At 32.6% G+C, this 16651-nt stretch overlaps 2 protein-coding genes across 3 annotated transcripts; one reads left to right on the forward strand and one right to left on the reverse strand.

The window, feature by feature from the left end:
* Positions 1–1243: 1243 nt before the first annotated feature.
* On the reverse strand, positions 1244–7724 carry LOC132735316 (alpha-centractin; the record flags this gene model as incomplete). Its single annotated transcript, XM_060722256.1, has 5 exons — positions 7567–7724; positions 5173–5237; positions 3874–3949; positions 3006–3131; positions 1244–1368 (listed from the first exon to the last, which is right to left on the reverse strand). Coding segments are annotated over exons 1-5 (440 nt in total), but the record flags the coding sequence as incomplete, so codon positions are not given.
* A 3134-nt stretch (positions 7725–10858) lies between these two features.
* On the forward strand, positions 10859–14820 carry LOC132735317 (leucine-rich repeat protein SHOC-2-like). 2 transcript variants are annotated; one of them, XM_060722257.1, is made up of 3 exons: positions 10859–11016; positions 12512–13286; positions 14337–14820. In XM_060722257.1, the coding sequence occupies exons 2-3, from the start codon at positions 12555–12557 to the stop codon at positions 14649–14651; spliced, it is 1047 nt and encodes a 348-aa protein (XP_060578240.1). In that variant the 5' UTR covers positions 10859–11016; positions 12512–12554; the 3' UTR covers positions 14652–14820. The 2 variants fall into 2 exon arrangements, with proteins under 2 accessions (XP_060578240.1, XP_060578242.1); XM_060722259.1 differs by lacking the exon at positions 10859–11016 and adding an exon at positions 11120–11248.
* Positions 14821–16651: the final 1831 nt, after the last annotated feature.

Raw genomic sequence — 16651 nt, forward strand, 5'->3', positions numbered from 1 at the left:
TTGTGACAGGTGAGCTAAAAAATCATTTGCCTCAGAAAGGCAAAAAAATCAATCATTAACTTTTGCTTATTCTTAGTAATACAGTTTCAGTTGGGTTTTATGTCACATTATTACCTGATACCTTATATAAATGTAATTTTGTATTTTTTACTGTTTTCTGAAATTCTAAAAACGTCAACGTTCGCGAACTGTTGACCAGTCAATAGTTTCGACTGTTTCCCTCGCGTGTTCTGACGTCTTTGACGTCATAGAGGATTCCCACTTGAAGCGTCCATCGATCTTGATCACGAACCAGATGTGACGTGCCATAGTTAAAGTATTAAGTTTAATTATGAACATATGTGCAAAACTATTTTCTTGTTCCTTTTTTCTTTTGCAAGTACTGTTAAACAGTAATTGATCAGGTAATAAAATAGTTATTTCAAATGTGATTTGGGAACAGTCAAACAGTTGTCCCTCGGTGTCGGGGATAGTGTTTTGAACTGTTGCCCAAGGCCGTACAGTTCAAAACACTTCCCCCTCCACCTCGGGCCAACAGTTTGACTGTTCCCAAATTACATCTGAAATAACTGTATACTGTTACTGAAAACCAAAACACACAACTATACATTATTTCAGGCAAGTGTGGACACTACATATTCTCAGAAGAACAACTGATCTTCTGTAACTTTTATTGATAACTTCCTTGAATGAAGATTTTACATAGATATTTGGTGCATTTTCTTAAGCTATTTCATAGTTTTACACAGCTGGATTTTGATACAATGTCAACAACCATAACCACTCAGATCAACAGTACAAATGACCAGCACGCAAAATCTTTGAGGCAACAAGGAAGTATAAAGCTTTGAGTAGAGTATGAATTTCTCTTATTTTCAAAGGAAATATTTAAAGCTACATTAAGCTGCCTCTTACTAGAAGAATTTATAGTATCTTGATAAAAATCATACTAAAGCACCTAACTTGTCAATTTCCAATAAAATATGGGGTGTATATGCTAAAAGATTGCTCAACTAACTTAAATAGCACTGGAATATTTTATAGAGGAACATTAAATTTTTATTTTTGTTTTTACATATAATTCATGAGCATTTTATATTAGAGATAATCTTTGCTATAACTTTTCCTAGTTAAAGCCACCAAAATATAAAATCTATGTCATTGTATGCAATAATAAAGTTTTTGACATTTACATAGAATAATGTTTCAACACCAAGTACACAAATGATCTTAAAATACTTACAAACTTAGAACAGCTTGCATTGACATAAACAATGCCGGAACATTAAATGTTTCAAAAAATATTTCTGCAGCCTTTTCTCGATTCTTTCTAGGATTTAAAGGGGCTTCTGTCAATAATACAGGATGCTGGAAAACAAATTATTTTTGTATTAAGCTCACTTACAGTAATGGCTAAGAATAACAAAGACATAAGGAAACAGTTTACGAACAACTTAAATTAATTTTTTAACTAGAAATATAAGACTTTTTTAAAATCAATTTTTTAACTAAAAATATAAGACTTTATAAACATTTTATCGTTAACAATAGAATTTTTAATGACTCATTACCCAAAAAATCAAAACAGTTAAACTTCCCCAATATATAATTTGATGGCCTGCATCCCAAGTGTTACTATTGTAAACAAATGATCTACTAATCTTTCTAACTTCTAACATTGTACAGTTTAAAAATTTGTTGATGATTTCAAGACTTTTATTTGAAAAAGTAGAAAGATCTAGATAAATGCTTATCATAATAAAGGCACGTTTTTCCTAAGATACTCATATTTCTTTCGATTCCTTAAAATGACAAACATGTGTTTAATAATATTTAAACAAGAACTGTCGAAGGACAGTAACGCTTGACTATTCGCAAAGTTGTCACAAGTGTGTTTCATTGAGTATAATAATGCTTACCTATATGAATACATAAAATTGTCCGAAAAGGTACAAAGGCTTGTTATTTAAGATGTTTTATCGAGTTAATCACTGCTTTATTATTATGAATGCATAAAATTGTTCATATAAAGGCACAAACCCTTCAGTAGAATTTCTAAGCCGAAAAAGGTGCATAATTATGGAGAGAAAAAAACAAATCAGAGTTATGGGACTTAAGCCAATCATGTTAGATAATCACAGAGAACAAGTGTGTGAAATTTCAATCCATTCCCTTCAGTAGTTATGGAGATACAAGCTTGCACACAAAAACTTTTAACCAAGAATTTCTAAGTCGAAAAAGGGGCATAATTATGCAAAAAAACCAAATCAGAGTGATGGGACTTATGCCAATCATGTAAGATAATCACAGAGAACAAGTGTGTGAAGTTTCAATCTATTCCCTTCAGTAGTTATGGAGATACCAGCTTGCACGCAAAAACTTTACCAAGAATTTCTAAGTCGAAAAAGGGGCATATTTATGCAAAAAAGCAAATCAGAGTTATGGGACTTAGGCCAATCATGTTAGATAATCACAGAGAACAAGTGTGTGAAGTTTCAATCCATTCCCTTCAGTAGTTATTGAGATACCAGCTTACACGCAAAAACTTAACCACAGGGACGTCGACGCCGACAAATGTCCAACTGCATTAGCTTGATTATTCTGCGAATAGTCGAGCTAAAAATGAATTACGAGCATGTAAGACGTTTTATACTTGAGAAAAATAGTGCTGAACATGCAGTTAAATTTTGTGAAGGTAGGAAAATGTAAACAAAGTAGTATTTTGACTTCCTTACAAAATATTAATTCACTATAATTATACCAATTGCCAAAAGAGTTCAAGATACAAAAGATAGTTCACTTTGAGGTATATAGCAAATGAGTATGTTTTTAGAAACTCTAACAAAATACTAAAAAGTAAACACTTTTTTGTGAAAAAAAAATGATAGCATTTCTGAAACATAATGGGCCTATAAGAAACATCAGAACATGTCTTTAGGGAAATTAGGTTCATAGGAAAGTTAAGCATGTTAAGTCAAAAGAAGAATACAGAATAAGAATTGTACCTCTTCTGAAAATGTTTGTAATTGATCTTTTGAGTAAATATATTGCCAGATCCTCTCCATATCATTCCAATCTTTTACTATACCATGTTCCATAGGGTAACGTATAGACAACAACCCTCTATGCTCCTGTTGAAATATAGTAAAAACATGTTCCATAGGGTAACATCCTGAAAGTAACTAACTATGCCCCTGTTAATATATAGTAAAAACGTGTTCCAAAGGGTTACATCCTGAAAGTAACTATCTATGGTTTTGTTAATATATAGTAAAAACATATTCCATACTTGAATGGTTTGCTCATAATAACTGACAGGAGGAAAAGAAAATACCTGAATGTTAACTTGTTTTGTTTGCTTATCTGGTTTTATGCCAAATTAACGCCTTTTTTGGTTGTATCTCTGCAGTTAGTGCACCTAATCTGCTTTCTTGGATAATTTTTCAGTAATGAACAATTTCTCTGCAAGTGACAGACTCTAATCACACATGACTTCTAAATCAGAGGAGAGACAAATGACCATAGGACTCAATGTCTGAGATCAGTAGTCATGGAGTAATTACACAATGCCTTAGGATCACAAATATGCGACCAGATTTGTGTTAAAACTTGTGTAAAAATCAGATAAACATACAAAAACATTCAGATATTTTATATTTCAACAACCCTCACTTCTCTCTAGAATATTTCATCTTTTATTGTAGAACATCTATATTTTTGTCTACAAATCACAAAATACATATACCACACATAGTTACTTTAAATTTTATTAATAACATAAAACCCAGCATGATTATTTTATAGCTTTATGCAAGGACAAAGTAATTGTTTTTGAATATCCTTAAATCTTTTGTAAACATTACAGTCATTTACCTCTGCCTCTGGTCCCAGAAACATATCTCCCTCAAGTGCCCCTGCCATAACTCGTACATGTTTAGGCCTTCCTATGCTGTAAAACACAATTATATATTGAATACAATTATTATAATATTTCACATAATAATTGTTTTTTAAATTCTTATAGTAATAAAAAAAAATTTATAGTAAAAATAAAACAGTTCTTCAAAATATTTATAAACAATTCCATTTCAGATTCAATATATGAAATAGAAAACAAGAAGAATCTTTTAAAACGATACTCGGCTGAAGTATAACTGTTTAACATGAAAAAGTATGGCTTCATCAAAAAGAAATGTTAAAAATGACATGATAATTATTTCTTGTAGCTATTAAGAAACTACCCATTTTGTAAACATTGAAATTAAATCATACGAGCATATTGATATTGGTGATTTTTCAAAGAAGAAGAACTTCTATTTAAGATGTCTTTTTTACTTGTTTTCCATTTGACTTTATAAATTTTGTCATCATTTTGAAAATGACCTTAAAGTTCAAGAACTAGTCTCATTCCTGTACATTTTATTTTAGGACTATCCTTTACATTTTATTTTATAGTAACAAAACTATCTCTTACATATTAACATAGAGCTATCCTTTTCTTTTTTTTAGAATGGTTTACATTTTTTTTTATTATAATTGTTAGAACTGTCCTCTACATGACAAAATTGAAATACCCTTGTATATTAAAACTTATGCACGAAGAAAAGTAGTGTTTAAGTTTGATACTTAAAAACAAGATGTTTTGAAATAATTATCATTATTTTGCTGTGTATCCTAAATACCAGACCTGGGTATCTGTATATCATAGTCTAGGAATGTCTGCCTCTACAAAGAAAATTTTGAGTTGTTTCACACTGCAAAATTTTACCCCTTACATTTGTCAGAGTGCATTTTTTACCCTTTACTTGAGTTTGAAGGGTAAAAATCCCTTGGCCTAAAAAAATATCTAGAGCTCTGTTTCTGTATTTAAAGTTTTACAAAATACAAGCGGGAGAAGTTTCTTGCAGTCATTGAAGTGAAATTTTCAAATTGTCATATTATTTATTAATGTGAATGAAGCAGAGTGCATACTTAAATGTAACTTTCAGAATGATATTCTAGAAATGAGTATAATTTTATTATAACTATTATACCTTCATGCTTATTTTGAGCAATTGTATGGAGAAAATAAATATTGGTTAAAAGTTTGTGCAAGCAATTAATGATGAATTGTTTTTTTTGTTTTTTGTTTTTTTTTTCAAATCAAAAAAACATTAATGATTTAATACTTACAAATTTGGAAAGTGGTACTTTGGAACTTGATCTCCAGCAAAACCAGCTTTGATTATACCAGACCCCTGTAAATACATAATAACAGTTAATCAAATACAGTGGTTTCAAGGGGGAAAAAAAGAGTTAAAAAACAAGCACTACCATGCCACCATAGTCACTGATAGTTGATTCTGAAAATTGACTCTATGGAATCTAAGTATGTCTGGTGTCAGAATTGGTGCATGAAAGGGCTCTTTCAAAGCCAAAAAGTATTTAAAAAAAATTTAACAATTGTTCCAGTAAAAAAAATTACATTTGTTAAAATTAAAAGAAACACAGAAGTTTAACTAGGAGAGTTAGTTTTAAAAGTAAAATACAGTGTTCAATCTAGAGCGCGCCATTGACCCCCTGAAAAGACCGCCGGCGCAAAACAAATTCAACTGTGGGCCTGATGGGCGCACTCATAGAAAATGCCCTAAATGACATAAGAATGCTTTCTTTTAAACCTGATTAGATACATAAAAAAAGTTTCTTGTGAATAGTATTAATAAATACTGATTTAAAAACTGAAGTTTGTATAGAAAAACAAGAGCATGTTGGTAAGACAGTAACCCTTTTAAAACCTTGATCGCTACGCTCTCTCGGCCGGGGGTATGTAAATACAATGTAGACTTGTTCTTTGTACCGTAACTATTACTTACTTTTGAGTCACAGTTTTTATAAATAAAAATCGTCACAGATAATCCAATACGTGCGTGTGGGAACTCCGTGCGTGTAGTTATAGTTTTTTCATGGTCAAAACAAATAAATATGTCATAACTTTCCGGAGGAAAATAAAACTATATATTTGTGAAAAGTGTGAGTTAATTATAGAGAAGTATGTATAAATTATTACGAACACGCCTTCATCCAATTAAAAAAGTCTTGAAGATGGAGCTAATCAAACACGATTGGCTAGGGAGTGTCTGACAATTGAGTAAATAAACTTTGATTGGTCTTTGGCTGGTCGGCGCTAAAGCATTGTGCATATCATTAATCAATACAGACATCTTAAGCGTGACGTAAGAACTACTGCCCTGACAAAAGATCAAAGGTACCGGTATGTCAATATACATTGTCTTAGCACCTGTTGACACTTTGTTTTTTGCTTGGATATATTGAGAAGGGTAAATGTTTTAGCGACTATTGTAAGTTTATATTCTTCATTGGGAAATACAATTTTCTTTTATATATCGGGCCCTGATTAAAAAACTGAACATTATTATAAATCAAATATGCCAGGTAACATTAAATTAAGATTCATATGTTTCTTTGCACATTATGTCATCTTTTCTTTACCAATCAGTTCTTAAAATTGAGCCTGTATCAACGCTAACAGAACTCTCAAAAAAGGTCAAAATAATGTCATTTTTTTAGTGAGTTGATTGTTTTGGAATTTTGCAACCGTATTTGGTCTATATATGGTACATGAACAAGTAACTTAAAAGATACAATACCTTATTTGAATTTGATGTTCTTTTAAGTGTGGGCCCCCTTTTTTCTCAAATGACCCCCTTTTGAAAAGTTTATGGGCCCAAAGGGCCCCCTGGGAATTTGTTCTAGATTGAACACTGAAAATATTTATCATGAATCAAGGCATTTTCCAACACATGAAAAAATTTGTTTGAAATATAATTGTTTTCCAAATATTTTGAAATAAACAACTTTTTATTTTCATGACCACTACTATTAATAGCAAGGTATGGATGAAATAAGTTGAGACAACTTTTCAAAGTCAAATAGCTTTGGGTGGTTATAAAGAAGTGTTTTATCTAATTACATTTATTCTGATTATGACTATTTACTCATGAACAAGTTTCTTATCTTAAGAATCTATATCTTAATAGTCGGCTCGAAGAGCTGGCCCAAAGGGCCTGCTTGCAAAGCGAGCTTTACTGTAACGCGAGTACCTGTTAGATAGTGATTGTTTTGAAAATCTGCGTCGGAAGTACTGCATTGACACATTGCAACTTTTCGAATTACAAGATAATGATAGAAGCCGAGGAATTCTGATTGAGTCCTGCGCACTCTTACAGGAACCATAATACGACAGGCATTGCCATAGTCATATGATCATTTCATTTGCTGACCGGGCCCATAATCCCTAGGGTGTTGTCATACCTTTTTAACAAATTATTTTGAATAATGATCTCTTAAGCAATATCCATGCATACAGTTCTTCCAAACATAAATGCAGTAAATCAAGGTATCATTTTGAAACATAAAAGCCAAATTATATCAATTTACTTATTATTTTTGCGTATGACAGCTGCGGCTGCAGACAAAAATCAAAGAAAACCGATCATGACTCATTCGTCAAATAAAAGACAATATCTCTCAAAATAGCATAACAATATAAAGTTAATCGATTCTTACATTGTCTATGACAACAGGCTGATTTGCAAGTATGTCATATGAATCCATCGAATTCGCTAAAATGCTAAGAAATCATAAATTTTGTCTAAATTGTCTTAACCGGAAGTTACTTTTTAACCGGAAGTAGCATTGATAATTTCTTTGATAAAATCTGTTCCTAAAATATGAGACCGTTATATAATTATAGGATTAGTTAGAGAAAATCAATTTATGCACGTACCTTGTTTTACACCTTTATGATGCTGGCATAAGGGAAAATTAATAATCAATAAGTAGAATTATAAAATATGCAACATACATTTTCATTGTTTTTCAATGGATGACTCGTTCACGGACTTTCATTATATTTATTTTAGTATATATCGATAGATCCTGTTTCTAAATGAGAATTATATCAAACAATATACTCTGTACTGCACTTTTTTCTGGTACAACAATAAATTTAACAGTGTTACCAATGTGGTAAGGGAAGTTTCACAACAAGCACACACTAGTAAAATTAAATTATCTATTTTAACCCTTTACTTCATATCTATAGATGTGTTTTGACAGCTTTTCGCCCCCCCCCCCTTTATTGGAGGCCTCGAACAGTGAAAAAATGCCACAAACACAGTTTTTCGTTTGAGAAATGTTGATAAAAAAGTGATCACTTTTTCGGCGCCACCCGTTAACAAAAAGGTACATCAAGGGGTTGCCAGAAGGGGGATGTGCCCCCTTTTTAGCCAAGAAAATTTTGGACAAGCAACAGGCTAAAAATAGCCTCAGGTCGGTCGTAATATAACTTTTGATAAACGCTGAAAAGCCTTTTACTCTATCTCAATCCATTGAGAAGTGGCAGCACTTTGAAATCAGTTTTTATGGGAAAAAAAACAATGCAAAATAGTGTTTTTTTGGCAATTTTGAGACATCCTCCCGTTGCCATGGTAACAGGAAATTTAAGATTGAGCATACTGTGACAGAGGCTATGGTTCAGTCAACATACATTGTATGTGCCAAGTTTTATCAGTATTGAAGCATTTTTCATAGTTTCATAGCAGTTTAAACCTGTAACAGGAGGGTTTTCATTTTTTACAATATGCTCATGAAGTAAAGGGTTAAGTTTGATGTTTCTGGACTTTCAGTACAAAAACAAGATATTTGCTATATCTGCACAATCAATTCATGAAATAACTTCATTACATACATTTGAGCAGTTTTTTACTGAAAATAAATTCATAAAAGGAGATTATTTAAAATATAGTTATGGATCTCTTAATTGCAATGCACCCATTTCACTGTTATATATAAATTAAGTGTTTAAGTTTCACTGGAATATATTTTATTATATTGGAGTTAAAAAATCTCCGGACAAGGAAAATATAAACCATGTTAAGAATTTAACTCAAAGTGTGACCTTGGTGTTTATGGTATGAATGTGTTGTTGTGTTCGAAAATTGTGTTAATATGGTGCAAGCCTTTTCAAAATCTTTGATAAATGGAAAAGTTGTGGACCGGACACAATACAGTCCCCATAACAGACCATGTGAAGCTTTGGCCTCTAATTAAGTGTGGGCATGTTCTTACATGGTAAAGGTTTGGGTGGTGCGCATGAATAGTCTTCGCATTATGATGAACATTTGTGCCAAGTTATTTGTTAAGATCCCTGAATTGATGTAAAAGTAATTAACTGCAGACATGACATTTACCCGTCATCAGACAGTATTGACCTTTAATCTCCAAGTTTGATCTTGACCTTTGAGGTGGGCTTTTGAGTGTTGCGCACGACACGTTGTCTTATTATGGTGGACATGTGTGCCAAGTTATTTCATAATCCTTGATGGATGGCTGTGGTATGGACCCGACAAGACTTGTGAAACACGGACAGACAGGGGGCAGACGTCAGACGGTCATTTCTATATCGCCCTTTTAAAAAAAAAAAAAGGGGCAACAAGAAATATTTCAATTGACTCACTTAATTGACTATTATTAATAGACATTGACGCACCTCCAAAAAAATGTATTGTATCCATGTTAGAGCGGATGTTCAAGATATCTGGTTTGACTTAAAATGGAAAATTATTTTGAAATGTTACTAGTCTTCCCGTATTTTGCGCGTTTCTGTTAGGCGCCCTAGACCGGGCGCATTTCCGTTAGTCTTTTAAAGTGGCTGAACGTCCACATACGCAGCTCTTCCTTGATCTTTGTATTTTATATTTTGTTCACACAATTTCACAACAAAGTTGCAATGGAACCATTGATTTGACTGTTAGTAAAAAATAAAAGTCGAAAAATCAATCTAAAAGTATAAGAAGCTGATTAATTCACGTACATAGCGTAATATGAGAAAATACACATGTGAGAGAATAATTATAATGGCTAATGCATGTCTGATTAAAAGAGATGTATTTTAAATGTAAAATAACTAATTATTTCGAGTAAACCGTGACTTTTGTGAGCTGTATGGTCGCTTATTTTTAGGTTTATTTCATAATGTTTTTTTGTGTGTCTTTTTTTTTTATAATTAAAGCATGATAAAAATCGTTAATATGATATATGTTATACATCTATGTTTGTAAAATGCTAATTTTGAAATCTTGCGGAGATATAATGAAAATAAAATCGAATTATGGTTTCTGTATCAACTAGAATTTTGCAGAAAACGCTTTAGAACATTTCTGTGTTAAACATTTTTAGCATCTCTCTATCTGGTCACAGTAATGTTCGGCAACTGTTAAAAAGTTGCACACTACTATATATGTATACATGAAGTATTTTTGTACACTACAGAGCTATATTTCTGTAATAATAGTATCTGTGTTTAATAAAAAAAAATAATTATCGATAGTTTGGCAGACGTATATTTTCTATTTTTGGATCTATGTATTCATTATTTTTTTGTTCATGTTTCTCCGTATCTTCCTCTTTTCTGTATGTTATCTTTCTTTTTATTGTTTGGTGTCGCCTTTTTTTGCGCATTTTTGTATTCATGAGCTCTTTATGATCTGGGGAATGTTTCGATGGTTTTCAATACATTTAAATCTTAAAGCTTAATATGCTGCATTGTTCTTAGGCCTTGCCAACTTATTAAGATTATCTTGTCTTATCTTACCTTAAAAACTTACCTAATTACTCCAGGTAATCAAGGTTACTAACGCGAAACCTGTAAAAAGCTTAACATTTTTTCCTTTGCAATAATTCTTTATTTTACACAAACAAACAATGCATATATCATACAAGATATACACTTTAAATAATATTATTAATATTAATACTGATCAATAAACCAAAATCGAATAAAATTGAGTGCCTGACATATAATACGGGTAACACAGAGTTTAACCAAGACAAAAATTTCAAGCGTCCCCAGCAACGATCTTTATCGTAATATTATTTAGCTGCAAGTCAATTATTTTCTTGTTCAAAAGAATGTTTTCTTAACTAATCAAGATTTTCAAGCAATATTCTTAAATGGTGAGTCAAAATATTGGTTTGATTTCTCAATTTACACCACACAAACAACGTATTATGTATATAGATGTACATTTAATTATCAATGTTACCTGGACGCTTATTGATTTTGTGTCTCTGCCTCTGGTCAAACTAAATTTTAAGTTCCTGCCATCATCATAAAGGCAATATGTCTGATAATAATGTTCCCAAACTACACAGCATGGAAAAATAAGACACATTTTATTGAGAACATGTACATGTCATATTCATGATATTGTAAAGCTAAAAATCATCAGTTAGGCAACAACCAGGATTTAAACCTTGAACCTTTGAGTACAAGGCCGACACTCAACCACGCCGCTAAAGAAATATTTGTTATCAATACAGTCATAACATTTTAAATTTAATGAAATTATCCCATTAACAGTTGTCAAGCAGTGAATTATAAAAGTTGCAATTCTTTGTACTGAAGCCCAAAATCTACTTAGATGTGGGTAAAACATGTACAAGTCAACTCGGCCCCAAGTCAGCCCGGCTCCAGATTGGTCAACCCGGCCCCAAACCAATGTTATTTCTGGTCAACCCGGCCCAATTTTTTTTATTATTTATTTTGCTTTAAAATGTAAACACTTAATTATCAAGAAATAAAATAAAAATTAACAACAAAAACAAAAGTTCAATGATGATATTTTTTATTATTTATTTTATATAAAAACTATCAATATTAACAAACAATTTCTTCCACCAGCTGACTATCTTGAAGACCACGTCGAATGGCCTGAAATGAAAGGAGCATTTGCGTAACAAAGTATAATATTTTATTATCATCTTAGTGATAACATAAATAACTATAAAATCGGCGATGGTTTGTTCCTTCTTAAACAATAAATAAGTGTGAATATTTTTAAGATTGACTTTTTAAAGTATAAAGTGACTATTCTATTTGTCCAGGCATTGAGTTTGTGTAACTTTTGCTTCCTTACATTTTTTCTAGCATTTATTCACTTATGAACTGCTAAAGTTTTTCACTTGAAATCTCACACATGTCCTTGGGGATATTATTATAGATCACTTTTAAGACCCATTACTTAAGCACAGACCTCACTGCTGTTGGTATGAATCCTGTTAGAAACTTTCAATTCTTTCGTGAAAGCAAGCTTACGAAAGGTTGGTGGTTAAACTAAAGAAGGTACACATGAGGTCTTCCTTCCAACAATATAAATCAACAATATAAATTCAAATAAACTATCATAGATTTTAGTTTGATTATTAAAATTTATTAAATTATTACCCATTGTGAATGTTGAGATTTTGCTTTAAGTTCGTTCTTCACCTGCTTGATCTTCACAGTCATTCAAGGTATTTTGTTAAAGCTTTACACCTGTCTTCATGTAGGTCACTGATAAAAAAAAGTAAAAAAAACATAACATGGCAGGTATAACCACCATGGACTAAATTGTGATAAAAATCCTTACAATATATGTTTTAAATTTTCTTTTGTTGTAATTGTTTGCAGAGATAGAGGGATGATGTCCACACCATGTTGACATGACTCTAGAATGGACTTGCTGGAGATAGAGAATCTTCTGAAGAAAGCCATAGCAAATGAAAGAGAGTTACTTAATCTGAGTAACAGAAATATGACAATTTTACCAAGTAATATACATCAGCTATGTAAAGTGAAGAAACTATTACTTAATGATAACAAGCTATTGATGCCACCTTCAGAGATCATGACCCTAGTCCAATTAGAGGAGTTAACTTTAGACAACAATAACTTCACCATGCTACCAACAGGAATATCAAAGTTGACAAATTTAAAACTTCTCAGTGTTTGTCATAATCCATTGAATATTTTGACCCCAGAAATAGGTCAGCTTACTTCATTGACACATTTGTGGCTTGTTGAATGTGAATTTATCAATATTCCAGAAGAGATTGGATGTCTCTCTAGTCTACAAACTCTGAGCTTGAAAGGGAATAGATTGACATCATTGCCGTCAACATTTGGTGATCTCAGAATGTTACGATGGTGTTGCCTAGCAAATAACATATTAGACTCCCTTCCTAAACAATTTTCAAACCTGAAGTCATTAGTTTATTTAGATTTAAATAGGAACAAATTTTCATCAATACCAGAGTGTTTAACAGACTGTGTTGAGTTGATGTCATTACATATGACGGGAAATGAGGTGATGTCTGTAAGTGATGATACACTTCTAGCTCTGGCGAAGCTCACAAAATTTGATCTACGGGATAATGCAATACAGGATAAACCTGACCATTGGAAGGTAAACAAAGGATAATTTTTTATCATTTTCAGCCGTTTTTAGCATGACTATTCAATGAATATAGAGAACTACTGTTATCACCCTGACTTTGGTGTTGGCGTCACATTCACATTTTGTTAAGGTTTTCAAAATCTACTGAATGCTTGAATACTTGAAACTTCACACACTCTTCTCTGTGATTATCTAAAATGATAGGCACAAGTCCAATAACTCTAATTTACCTTTTTACAGGGTTGTGCCCCTTTTCTTACTGTCAAGCACTGAGAATAGCCAAGCTCACTGTCTTATGGACATCTCTTTTTAACAACATCTTTCCTTGTTAAAGAAATTTTTGAACAGTCTTATAATCCCCATTTTGTATTCATATGAAATACAAGCAAATATATTTTGTTAGAACTTTAGTTATGTATTGCTTCTGCATGAATTGAATGCATACTGTTTTAGCCAAACAGTTATGAAACTTTATAATAACTGTTGTAAATGAATAAAAATTGTGTTAATTTTTGTAAATGAATTGTTTCAGGCTTAAATTATCAATTATTTTTCTTATGTTAAATTAACTTAAATGTTTTCATTTTAGAAGCATATTTCAATAGCCACCATGGATTTTAATCCAACTTCAAGACTTGGTATCTTTTTTAAACCTTAAGTTAACATTCTGACTTGATCAATTGACATTTTTTGGATTTGTCCATTATAAGTAATAAGGGTATCAAGATGAAAATTGAATGTTTGTCAGCCAACAGAGCCTAGTTTGATTGTACTGCAAAATCAGGTTTGGTTCCAGCATAGTTAAAAGGTTAGTGGTTTATAATAAGCATGGTTTAGCAGGCTCATGAGTGATGCCTGTACAGTAAATGATACATTGACGGTAATATTGGGTCTTATTCTTTCAGTAATAGCTACCACATGACCTGACATAATTATGACCCCTTACATTAACAATGGACTATTCCAAATTTGAATCAGGACAAGTTTATAATATATGCATGTATTTAACATATTCTGTGTTATAGAGACTAAATTATACATAGGTAAATTCTGTTTCAGGGTCTGGATTATATTCTGGTTGGTAAAACTGGCATAGAGGGCCTAGAAGAGGAATGCAACGGTCTTGATGTGAGGGCATTTATACGAGGATATCCCTCTGATGATGATGAGGGTGATGAAGATGACGACGATGAAGACGACGACGACAATAATGATGACGATGATGACGACAACGAGGATGATGATGAAGAGGAGGAGGTGGACAATGATGAGTCAAAAGAAATTAATTCTGAAGAAAAAAATGCTCTGAACAAGAGGGAAAGAAAAACTGACATGCACATAGAAACTGATGAAAAAGATTTAACAAAGTCTTGATAGATACAAAACAGGATAGTCTATGAAATATAAGAGTAATATATACAGGATGTCAGTGAGAAATGTGGCTCATTTTGTATGTTGTTATCAATTATGCAATCCATAATTATTTACAGAAAAGTGCTATAAATTTTACAGGGAAAATAAATGCCTTATGGTGTTTTTTTAATTTCTATATAGTTATTAGTCCCCTATCAGTTAAACCCTCTCTCTCTGTCCATCTGCAAAACCCTTAATCAACTTAGATTTCTAGCCCTGGTTGACCTTTTGGTTAAGATCTCAGAAACTATAAAGCTTTTTATTTCAAACTTGATATACATGTTTACTATCTTTTAAGGTTGTTGACTTCAAACCACTTGCCCCTCACTGCTGTGGGTTCGAATCCACGACAGGGCCTTTGGATTCTTTCATGTGAAGAATTTATCCAGCTAGCTTACGGAACGTCTGTGGTTCTACTCAGGTACCTGCTCGTGCCTGAAATAATGCACGGAAGGGCACCTGAGGTCTTCCCCCCTCCAGTAAAGCTGGAACGTCACGATATGACCTATACTGTGTCGATGTGACGTAAAACCCAAACAAAACAAAAAAAAACTATCTTTTATAAGGACAGATAATCCTAAAGTCATTTGTGCAAAGTTACATGTATTTCCCTTTTTATATGCCCGAAAGAATTTCGGGCATATTATGTTATACCCCCTGGCATCCGTCTGTCTGTCTATCTATCTATCTATCTGCACTCACAGGACAGTGTGGCTAGAGGGACAATAGGTAACTGTTCTTTCTCTTTGATGTCATTCATCCCGTAATTTGCTTTTATGTGGCTATTTTTTTTTGTGTGGCTAAAGAGAACAATAGAGAGAACAATAGCTAGAGTAGCCACATAATTACTGTCCTGTGAGAATGTCTGTCGGTCCGTCCGTCCGTCCGTTAGCATTTTGGTTTCCGGAGCATAACTTAAGTTCCATTTGGCCCACAATATTCAAACTTCATAGGAATATTGTCCATATTGGGTAGAAGACCCCTATTGATTTTGGGGTCAAAGGTCAAGGTCACTATCACCTTAAATCTGAAAACAGTTTCCGGAGCATAACTTAAGTTCCGTTTGGCCCACAGTGTTCAAACTTCATAGGATGATTGTCCATATTGGGTAGAAGACCCCTATTGATTTTGAAGTCACAAGGTCATTATTACTTTAAAACTGAAAACAGTTTCCGGAGCATAACTTTAGTTCCATGTGGCCCACAAAATTCAAACTTCATAGGATGATTGTCCATATTGGGTAGAAGACCCCTATGGATTTTGGTGTCACAAGGTCAAAGGTCAAGGTCACTATTACCTTAAAACTGAAAACAGTTTCCAGAGCATAACTTAAGTTCCATGTGGCCCACAATATTCAAACTTCATAGAATGATAGTCCATATTGGGTAGAAGACCCCTTTTGATTTTGGGGTCACAAGATCAAAGGTCAAGGTCACTATTACTTTAAAACTGAAAACAGTTTCCGGAGCATAACTTAAGGTCTATTTGGCCCACAATATTCAAACTTCATAGGATGATTGTCCATATTGGGTAGAAGACCCCTTTTGATTTTGGGGTCACAAGGTCAAAGGTCAAGGTCACTATTACTTTAAAACTGAAAAGAGTTTCCGGAGAATAACTTAAGGTCTATTTGGCCCACAATATTCAAACTTCATAGGATGATTGTTCATATTGGGTAGAATACCCCTATTGATTTTTTGGGTCACAAGGTCAAAGGTCAAGGTCACTATTACCTCAAAACTGACACAAGTTTCCAGAGCATAACTTAAGTTCCATTTGGCCCACAATATTCAAACTTTATAGGAGGATTGCTATTTGAAGGAGGTAATACTTTAATTTATGTTATGTCTTACAAGCTTCATCCTAATTAAAAAAAAAACACTTTCGGGCATATAATGCTCCGCCTAGCGGTGCTCTTGTTTACTTATTTTTTCTTCTTTTTAAGTCAATTTCTCAAAGCA

Source organism: Ruditapes philippinarum, unplaced genomic scaffold (genome assembly GCF_026571515.1).
Source record: "Ruditapes philippinarum isolate M1 unplaced genomic scaffold, ASM2657151v2 ctg11174_1_1_1_1, whole genome shotgun sequence".
NCBI lineage: Eukaryota > Metazoa > Mollusca > Bivalvia > Venerida > Veneridae > Ruditapes > Ruditapes philippinarum.

What these genes read in the sequence shown, in the direction of transcription:
- LOC132735317 (XM_060722257.1), top strand. Translation starts at nt 12,555, where the DNA reads ATGGACTTGCTGGAGATAGAGAATCTTCTGAAGAAAGCCATAGCAAAT. An exon ending in ATAAACCTGACCATTGGAAG is followed by an intron (nt 13,287 to 14,336) that starts GTAAACAAAGGA and finishes ATTCTGTTTCAG; the next exon opens with GGTCTGGATTATATTCTGGT.